Below are 10,743 nucleotides of genomic sequence, written 5' to 3'. Positions count from 1 at the left end.
GCACCCTTCTATTATACTAATTGCAACAACAACTTCTATAGAGCTTATCATTTATGATGGTTTCATACTTCAAAAGTATTTCTTTTCATAAGAAGCCAGCCCATGAATTCCTCCTTCAACCTGTGCTGCTCCACTACGAACCTGGACAAAAGCAGATCAAGTATTATTCCCATAAACTAATGGAGTAACAATACATTGTGGTAGTTGAAAGTTATTTAGAGAATTAAGTTTTGTCCTAAAAAGATTATGAAACTAATTTTATGCTTAATGAGACACACATCCTTTCCATTTCTTGGGGAAATTGTACTAATCACCTCTCAAGTATGTTCTAATGAAATCAATGCGAGTCTTAATTCAGAACTTTGGGGATCTTTTCCCACCACGTTCGACTATATTCTACGGTTCCCCGAAACTTAGAAGAGCTCCAATAGAAGTGCACCGTTCTATTATACTAATTGCAACAACAACTTCTATAGAGCTTATCATTTATGATGGTTTCATACTTCAAAAGTATTTCTTTTCATAAGAAGCCAACCCGTGAATTCCTCCTTTAACTTGTGCTGCTCCACTACGAACCTAAACAAAAGCAGATCAAGTATTATTCCCATAAACTAATGGAGTAACAATACATTGTGGTAGTTGAAAGTTATTTAGAGAATTAAGTTTTGTCCTCAAAAGATTATAAAACTAATTTTATGCTTAATGAGACACACATCCTTTCCATTTCTTGGGGAAATTGTACTAATCACCCCTCAAATATGTTCTAATGAAATCAGTGTGAGTCTTAATTCAGAACTTTGGGGATCTTTTTCCACCACGTTCAACTATATTCTACAGTTCCCCGAAACTTAGAAGAGCTCCAATAGAAGTGCACCCTTCTATTATACTAATTGCAACAACATCTTCTACAGAGCTTATCGTTTATGATGGTTTCATACTTCAAAAGTATTTCTTTTCATAAGAAGCCATCCCATGAATTCCTCCTTCAACCTGTGCTGCTCCACTACGAACCTGGACAAAAGCAGATCAAGTATTATTCCCATAAACTAATGGAGTAACATTACATTGTGGTTGTTCAAAGTTATTTAGAGAATTAAGTTTTGTCCTCAAAAGATTATGAAACTAATTTTATGCTTAATGAGACACACATCCTTTCCATTTCTGGGAGAATTAAGTTTTTTATTTATTACTTTATGCTTGATAGAAATAAATTTTATTTTTTAATATTATTTATTATAAATTTTGATTGACTCCTTTTATTTAACTAGTTACTATTATTTATTATAAATTTATCTATGACAACTGCATTTGAAAAATCTTGCTCTTGAATTCTCAAAACAATCAAAGATCAGACAAGACATGGCGCAATCTCAGACCTAGAGTGCAATGCTACAACAGTTGAGCTTTCATACATGAAAATTGTACTTGTTAATTAGAGAAGATCATATAATTGTGCGGCTAGGCACCAAAGATAGATTGAATTGGTTTGACAAAAGATTTTTCCATACTTAACATATTTGACATACTTTGGGGATCTTTTTCCACCACGTTCGACTATAAATTACATTACCCCAAAATTTAGAAGTGCACCCTTCTATTATACTAATTGCAACAACAACTTCTAGAGAGCTTATCATTTATGACGGTTTCATACTTCAAAAGTATTTCTTTTCATAAGACACCAGCCCATGAATTCTTAATATATATGATAAATTTAAAAACGATATATATATATATATATATATATATATATATATATATATATATATATATATATATATATATATATATATATATATATATATATATATATATATATATATATGTATATTTTGAGATATGTGATGAATTTTAAAATGAGTTTATAATATGTAATTATTTTTCTACTTAATATATTTAAAACAAATATTATTAATTTTTTAATTTATATATGTTATAGGATACTAATAAAAATTAAAGTTTCTTTTCTTTTATAAACCCTAAACCGTAAAATGTGTTAAAAAACCCTAAACCCTAAAATATATGATTTAAACCATAATCGCTAAACCCTAAAATGTGTTAAAAACCCTAAACTAAAATGTGTTAAAAAAATTATAAAAGAAAAGAAACTTTAATTTTTATTATATATTGGGTCAGATCAATTTGACTAGATTACGCATTAAAATACTTCGAGTAGCCGCCACCGTCTCTTCTCCACGGCAACCCCAAATCAACGCACGATGGATTTCACTCCTCCGCCGATTGAAGATGGTTACGCGGCAGAGAAGCTTTTCAACAGTGGTTTCTCTTACACATACGACGACCTAATCTTCCTCCCTCACTACATCGACTTCGCCGCCGATGCCGTCGACCTCTCCACCCGTCTCAGCCGAAATATTCCCCTTTCCACTCCCTTTGTCGCCTCTCCCATGGATACCGTTTCAGAATCTTCCATGGCTTCTGCTATGGCCGCACTCGGAGGTATCGCTATTGTTCATCCGAACAACACCGCCTCACGTCAAGCTGCTTTAATCCGTGCCGCCAAGTCACGCCGTGTACCTATTCTCTCCGAGCCTGTTTTCGTTTCCCCGTCTGATGTCGTTGAGTCTGATGAAGATTTTTCTGCTTCGCCTTTTCTTTTAGTAACAGATTCCGGTTCTTCCACTGGGAAGTTTATCGGGTTTGTGTCGAAGGCTAATTGGTCGAATCAAAACGACAAAAGCCTGAGAGTCTCTGACTACATGGAGCCTCCACCGTCTGCTCTTCCGTGGAGCTCCGACCTTACAAAAATCGAGGAGGAGTTGGAGAAGAAAAAGGGAAATATTGTTGCGTTGGTGAAAGGTGAAGAAGCTGTGGATTTGGTGACAAAAGAGGAGGTTGAGAGGGTGAGAGGCTATCCGAGATTGGTCTCCGGAGGGTCAGTTGGGGCTGATGGAGAGTGGATGGTAGGGGCGGCGGTTGGGACGAGGGAGCAAGATAAAGAGAGGTTGGAGCATTTGGTGAAAGCCGGAATAAATGCTGTGGTGTTGGATAGTTCTCAAGGGAACTCTATTTATCAATTGGAGATGATTAAATACGTGAAGAAGGTGTATCCTGAATTAGATGTTATTGGTGGGAATGTCGTGACTATGTATCAAGCTGAGAATTTAATTCAAGCTGGTGTGGATGGGTTGAGGGTTGGTATGGGTTCTGGTTCAATTTGTACCACTCAAGAAGTTTGTGCTGTTGGGCGTGGTCAGGTATATAGACTTGTCTTTCTTGTCTCTTAACATCAATGTTTGAACAGTTTGTTGCATTTGCCTTTGGATTTATTAGTGATTTCAATTGTTAAAGCCTTGATTATGGTCATGTTTGGATAAACTACTTAAATAAGCTTATAAGTGCTTATGTATAGAATTTTTCTATAACAAAAAATTTAATGAAATCAAGCTGTCATCATATAAACTATAAAATGTTTTCACTAGCCACCCTAGAGAGCTTATGAAAATAAGCCGTGACATGTTATATGTTGTTTCTAAAAGCTGTTCCAAATAGTCCAACAAATGCTTATGTTAGTAGATAAGTTAAAATAAGATAGTCTCCAAACAGACCTTATGTGTTAATTTGAGATTTCACTAAACTAGTAACATAGAGTTGAGACTGTTTTGCATTGCAATTGCGGTTGTGGCGGCTACATCAGGGTTGTCGCAAACTATTTCTGTTATGCTTGTGTGGCATATGGAGTAATATCTCCTTTCTATGATCATTCTTTGAAGTATATAAAAGATAAAAGAGGTCAGAGATGGACCTTCAGATATGATGGTTTTCTCACTTGTTTAACACAACATTTTAGTTTGCTTCTTTTAATATTCCATGTTATTGCTAACAAATTCCAGCTTTTGCTCAAAGCCTTGTATCTTAATATTGGTTTTGTGTTTGTCAGGGGACCGCCGTTTACAAGGTTTCGTCTATTGCTTATAAAAGTGGAGTTCCTGTAATTGCTGATGGTGGCATCTCAAACTCTGGTCATATTGTAAAGGCTTTATCATTGGGAGCATCCACTGTTATGATGGGAAGCTTCTTAGCTGGTAGTCTTGAGGCTCCTGGAGCTTATGTATATCAGGTACCAAATCCTGATGTAATCTTATGTATTGTTGTAGCCTTTTCGATAGCTTAGAATCTTTTGCCCTGTGTGGATGAAAGTATTGTAGAGAAAACCTTTTTAAAGATAAAGAACAACAGAAAGAGACTGTATGGTTAAAGGGGTGTTAGTCTCCTGTAAGCGAATACTATTTTGGTTAGAAATAGATGTCTAATGGAAAGAGGAGTAGATTTTTACTGGGGTGTTTTTATTTATTTATTATTTAGTGTGGATATGGAAGTAACTATACCATGAAAACATTTTTACAATGCTTACTCTTCCTTTGGTGGTTCCTTTGTTTCTTGTCATTTAGTTTCATAGTTTGTTGACACCCATTTCTTTACACACTTAAGCAAGAATAAATACAATTGTAATATGCATACCTACTTTTTCTGCACCAGAATGGCCAACGTGTCAAGAAGTATAGAGGAATGGGTTCCCTTGAAGCTATGACTCAAGGAAGTGATCAAAGGTACCTCGGTGATACAGCAAAGCTTAAAATTGCCCAGGGGGTTGTTGGAGCTGTTAAAGATAAGGGTTCCGTGTTAAAGTTCATTCCATACACCGCGCAAGCAGTAAGGCAAGGGTTTCAGGATATTGGTGCCAACTCTCTGCAGTCTGCACATGATCTTCTAAGATCCAGGGTGTTAAGGCTAGAGGTATGTTTGACCGAGTCGATTTGTTATTTGTTTCTTGCTCTGGTTATTTGCTTTATTTGCACAAGAAAAAGGTAAAATATAAAGAAATTGCACTCGCCTCCCATGAGAATGTCAAAGTGAGACATACACCTCTTCTATTTTTGTAAAAGACATGACCTCCTATCAGTTACATTCACCTCCTGTATATTTTTGTAACATACACCTCTTCTATTTCCATTATAAGGGTATGTGTGTGTGTTTGTTGTTTGAACATACTTGAGGGGTGATTAGTACAATTTCCCCAAGAAATGGAAAGGATGTGTGTCTCATTAAGCATAAAATTAGTTTCATAATCTTTTGAGGACAAAACTTCTCTAAATAACTTTCAACTACCACAATGTATTGTTACTCCATTTGTTTATGGGAATAATACTTGATCTGCTTTTGTCCAGGTTCGTAGTGGAGCAGCACAGGTTGAAGGAGGAATTCATGGGCTGGCTTCTTATGAAAAGAAATACTTTTGAAGTATGAACCATCAAAATGATAAGGGTGCACTTCTAAGTTTGGGGGAAATGTAATTTATAGTCGAACATGGTGGAAAAAGATCCCCAAATAAAATATAAATTGGGGTGTTTTTTCTCTCTCTAAATTATCCATATTAAACTTTGGTTCTCTTAGATTTATTCTAGATCTAACTCGTTGTTTTTTCTTTTATCTTCTCAATGTTATTGTTAATGGGTTGTTTTAAAATTTTGTAACGACTAAAATCTCTTTTTGAATTTTGTTATAATTGAAGTTATTCTCATGGTTTTGATTCAATGATTATATGTTTTTCAGTACAAAGCGATTTCCCCATGAATATATTCCATCAGTATTGATTTTTAAAATGATTGGATGTATTGATTTTAATGATATAATTAATATCTTTTATTAAAATACTCTTATATATTATGATAAATATGTTGAAAAGAGTAAAAATTAATAAATAAATAGAAAAAAAAAGGTAAGTGTCATACTTATTAAGAAATATAAATAATATATTTATCTTTGATTAAGTTGTTTTTTTAATAATATTAAGTAACTAATATATGAATATTTTCATTAATAATATTAAATAATTAATATATGAATATTTTTGAAATAAATATATTAAGATTTGTTGATATTTGTTTATATTTAAGATTTAAAAAATTTAAAAACTTTTATTTATAAAAAAGGTCGAATATATAATAGTGAAAAATAAATAATAAATATTGTATTAATATTTTTAAAAAATATTTATTTTAAGATATAAAGAAAATGCAAATATAATATTTTTTATAAAACAAAGGAGTTTGATTTGTATATTTGTCTCTGTGTGTTTGTGCATTGCTTTTATGGAAAATATAAGTATAACAATTGCATTATTATACTCCTTTTATTTCATAATGAATGATTTATTTAGAATAAAAGATGTTTTAAAATCAATGATCAATTTTATTTTTCAATGGATCATTTCTAATTTTACTCTTTAATTAATAATCACTCTTTTCCTTTTTAAGTATCATTATTTTAAAAAAAAATTGTTTCATTCTTTTTTTCATTTTTTTAAAAAATTGTGTAAAATAATCAACTAATCACTCATAATAGTGAAGCGTGAATGGTTTTATCTAAGTTTTTCCCCATTTGGTCATATGAAATATACTCTCCGCTGGCTTTTATTTTCATATAATTATTAATGATTTTTCTTAAAATGAATCCAAAGATTTTGAGGGCTTTGAGAAATAGGAAGATGATTGGTCACTGAATTTAAGTTTTTTAAATGATAACCAATAACAAATGTTTCAGGGTTTTTTCTACATTTTTTCTGGTGTGTGGATTTTAGATTTTGATAGATGCAACTAAGAATATGATAAGAACTTGAATTTCACCTCATGAAAGAGTGAATACATGTGCATTTCTATCGTCAAAAGAAAAAAAAAAGAACATGTGCACTAACTATGCATCAATCAAGAACACCCTTTTGAAATTAGTTTGATTATTGTCTTAAAGAGAGATTAGATTTTTTTTCTTTTTACACAAAAAAAATTAGGCTACGATATGTTTAGTTAGTTATAGTCTTTAAGAATAATAATGAATTTATTTTTTGGAATTTCTTATCCCACTAAAATATCCTATAAAAAATTTAAAATGTTTTTCAGATTTTGGAGATGCATCTCCGTACGCACTTTGCCTTATTCAAAAGGTTAATTGATTTGGAGATGTCTTTTCGAAATATTTTAACACATATTCCATGTATCCTTCTCTGAAAGGTCCATTTTATACATTTATTATTCTCGAGATGCATTTTTGTTTAGGATTTACAGAGATGCATCTCCGTACCCTATCAGAACAATGCTTGTTATATTTGGTTTATGGTTATTTAGATGAAAATGACGATTTATAAATGTTAAAATCCTGTTATGTGATGAACATTAAACCATACAATCGATACACACAAAATGACATATATAAATTGGATGGTAAAAAAATGACATATATAAATGAAGTCAAAATACTCAATAAAGTAGAATGAAGTCCAAATTGATAATAGATCTAAAGTACAAATACTATATACTATTGTGTATGCCGGACTATAGCTCCTCGACCTCCTCTACCCCCTGTCCTCTGACGCTGTCTCCGAGACATTAATGTCTCTTGTGCCTTCGTCATAATGGCATATAAGACCTCCCTTACCTCACACCCATGGCACTGCCTGCATGCGCAATCTCCACAATACGACGACATCTAGGTAAGACACCATGAGCATAATCTAACTTAGTGGATCTTCTGGAGCAGTCTTCACCATATACGGATGTGACACTTTGAAGAACTACCTGATGTATCTATCGACATAGCTCTAGTCACTCCCAGTTATGGTACTTCGTGCCTACTCTGGTACTAGATGACTAAGATAATCATCAAACATGATATCCATATCTCTATGTGTCATAGCAGGAGGAACAAAGACAACAAGATGACTGGGAATACTCTGAGTGTAGCTGAACTTCCGCATGACATGCTCAAACAAATGAGGAAATGTCAGACATGAACTACAAGCCAATCATCCCGAGTATAACACTATATCGTCAAATGGTTGCATATTTTGGTGATCGACATAGCTGTTAAATTGCATATCTTCGGCAACCAAGCGGTTAAGATACACTCTGAACGAATATATCGCTTGGTTCCTGTAGCGGTGTATTCGTCGCTATATGATCTATCGATTAAATCATAAGCAAGGCATACATTGAAATTTCGAGTCGCCACCGCACTTTTATTTATCCAAAGGATTGGCTAAAAAGCGAACAAAAACCTAAGAAGTTTTACACGTAGAAAACTAATAAAAAGATCAGAGAGTCTGGGTAAGGGGTAAATTACGCAATGGGAAGGTGTTAGGCACCCACTACGTCCTAGGTACTCCTAGGGAGCCCTTTTCACACTTGTTGTAAAAGATTGTTATTTGTTATGACATAAAGATTGTGCAAACATGATTGGGATGATGAGAAAAGAACATACAAGTTAGTTATTTTTGTGTTATTGGGTTTGAACGGATGAACCCGCTGCCTACGTACCTTCCATCAAAGGTAAGGATCAAAACGCCGTAGTTCGGCTAAAAGATTTCCAAAAGTTGGTGGATTCAGTTTTAAACACAAGCACTGAGGCTTTTCATTATCAATGGGAGAACACTCGACCAAAAACAACATCCACCATGCGAGGATAGCTTCGACGTACTAGAGGGGTTAGCCCTGTTTTCAGTACGGAAGTCTTACTGTCGACTCACTAAGGATAGGCAAGATTTACATCAACCACAATGATAATTGAAACCTATGGCTAATGCAAAAAGATTAACAATGGACAGAGCCAAAACAAGTGAATGAGTGAAGTTAATTGATTGTGATTATGAAAATGAGGTCAGGGTATGATTAGAATTGATTCAAAAGAAGTATTATGAAATGAAGTTTGAAAAAAAAGTCAAGGACTTGGGTCCAGGTTTTTAGTTAGAAAACATGAAGATGTTTGCACAATATCTATGTCAAGTTTGAAATCAAAGTGTGAAAAGGTTTAGGACATAATGGGGATGGATGGATGAAGATGGATTGTAAAACTTCTCAGGAGGTTCACTCCTTGAAATCATATGGAGGATGATTCAAGTGTGTCCTTTGGAATAGCAATGGATAATAACAAACAAACAAAGCAAGAAGGCAAAAGCGGATATCGGATGCCAATCACTGGGCTTATACCAATCTCCTAAAATAAAACTGGATGTCAGATGCCACTCAATGGTCTTACACTAATCTCCTCAAAGCAAAAGAAATAAAAGGCGGATACCGGATACCAATAGATGGATTTACACCAGTCTCCTAAAACAGAAATGGATATCAGAGGCCACTCAATGGTATTACACTAATCTCCTAAAACAAAATGAAACCTGGATACCGGATGCCAATCTGTCTGGGCTTACACCAATATCCAACATATGATCATAGGAAAGCAAATGCCAACTAGCAGGGACTTACAGTTGCAACCTCACATAAACAAAGAAAAGCAAACATGGAAGTCAGATGCCAATCTGTCTGGGCTTACTCTAACCTCCACAGTATGGTCCTGGGAATACAAATGCCAACTTGCAGGGACTTACAGTTGTATCCTCACATACAAACAAACAAAACAACATGTGATCATAGGAGAGCAAATGCCAACTTGCAGGGACTTACAGTTGCTTCCTCACATACAATCAAATGCGTCAAGCAAAGATGAGATGAGTGGCCAAGGTGATGGTCTTATACTCACTTCCATATCATAGGAGCAATGGCCAATGAATGGTCTTACAATTGTTCTCAATGGGTAAACAACAATGATAATGTCACGAAGACAAATGAGATGATTATGTATTGATGAGCAATTAATGATGATAAATGCATAGAGCACACAAGCAAGCATGTGTATATGAAGCAAGCAATCGATGAAGTCAATCAGCACACACTATAACCATACAATGAGGCTCATACAAAAGGATTAGGCATTGAAGCCAACTGGAATAGGGTCATAGGTGCTCTTAACCTTGCCATTGAGGGGCTAAGGTGAAGCAGATGAAAGGAGATGAGGGGTGTGCCTCATTGCTTCTATCCCTGATCAGGGAGAGCATTTCAGAAAGTGTGGGAGTTCAGAAAGTAGGAACTCTCTCCACATATTATTGACTCGATTGATCTTGGGTTTTTATCTCAATGCTTCAACCATGTAATGGGAGCAAGGAGAGGACACACTGAATAGTAGGGGATAGGCTACTTATCCCTTTGATCTACCAATTGCCTTACTTGAAGGACTTTTCCTGCTTGGGACAATTTTAAACACACACAGGCATTGCCTCTTAAGGAGGACTTCAGACAGTTTGCCCGGTCAAATAACAGACCGGGTCTCCAGACTACATGAAGAAGAAGTAATTATACCTCAAAGCAAATTGCTAAATAGCAAAGCAAAGCAAGTTCAAAGAACTTAAGCAACTAAAGTACCTGAAAAATTCAAACCAATTAGTAAACAGTTCAACAGTTTAAAACAAAAGGAATGGATAAACAACAGTCAACCACAGAGGGACCAATGTGCAAAGCACAAGACTCAACTATATGAGTCACACCTACAAAACAAGGGTTAGCACATGATATATATAATCCAACTCAATCAAATTTGAATGATCTTTGAGGCATTGGTGCTTAACCTGAAACATTAACTCAATTGTAAGCTCAAAAGACCACTAGGACTAGCCTAGGGTCAAAGATGAAAGAACAGGTCAAAACAGCAAAGAAAAGTCAACCCAATTCATGTTCAAACATTTAAGAAGCTACCTCAATTGGATTCACAATCAAATCATACATCATTGTCATTTTATAGACCAAAGAAGTCAAAACATGGCAAGAGGGAGCACACAAAAGGTCAACAGCAAGACCAAGCTCAAAAGCAATCAAAAACAATTCCAAAAATCATGAAATA

At 34.6% G+C, this 10,743-nt stretch overlaps 1 protein-coding gene across 1 annotated transcript; it reads left to right on the top strand.

The window, feature by feature from the left end:
* Positions 1–2,124: 2,124 nt before the first annotated feature.
* Positions 2,125–5,556, top strand: LOC127126647 (inosine-5'-monophosphate dehydrogenase). The gene is made up of 4 exons (XM_051055608.1): positions 2,125–3,218; positions 3,902–4,081; positions 4,501–4,758; positions 5,190–5,556. The coding sequence occupies exons 1-4, from the start codon at positions 2,220–2,222 to the stop codon at positions 5,259–5,261; spliced, it is 1,509 nt and encodes a 502-aa protein (XP_050911565.1). The 5' UTR covers positions 2,125–2,219; the 3' UTR covers positions 5,262–5,556.
* The last annotated feature ends 5,187 nt before the right edge of the window (positions 5,557–10,743 follow it).

The sequence above is a fragment of the Lathyrus oleraceus genome, chromosome 3 (genome assembly GCF_024323335.1).
Source record: "Lathyrus oleraceus cultivar Zhongwan6 chromosome 3, CAAS_Psat_ZW6_1.0, whole genome shotgun sequence".
Classification (NCBI taxonomy): domain Eukaryota; kingdom Viridiplantae; phylum Streptophyta; class Magnoliopsida; order Fabales; family Fabaceae; genus Lathyrus; species Lathyrus oleraceus.
This window is presented reverse-complemented; position numbering and strand designations above follow the sequence as displayed.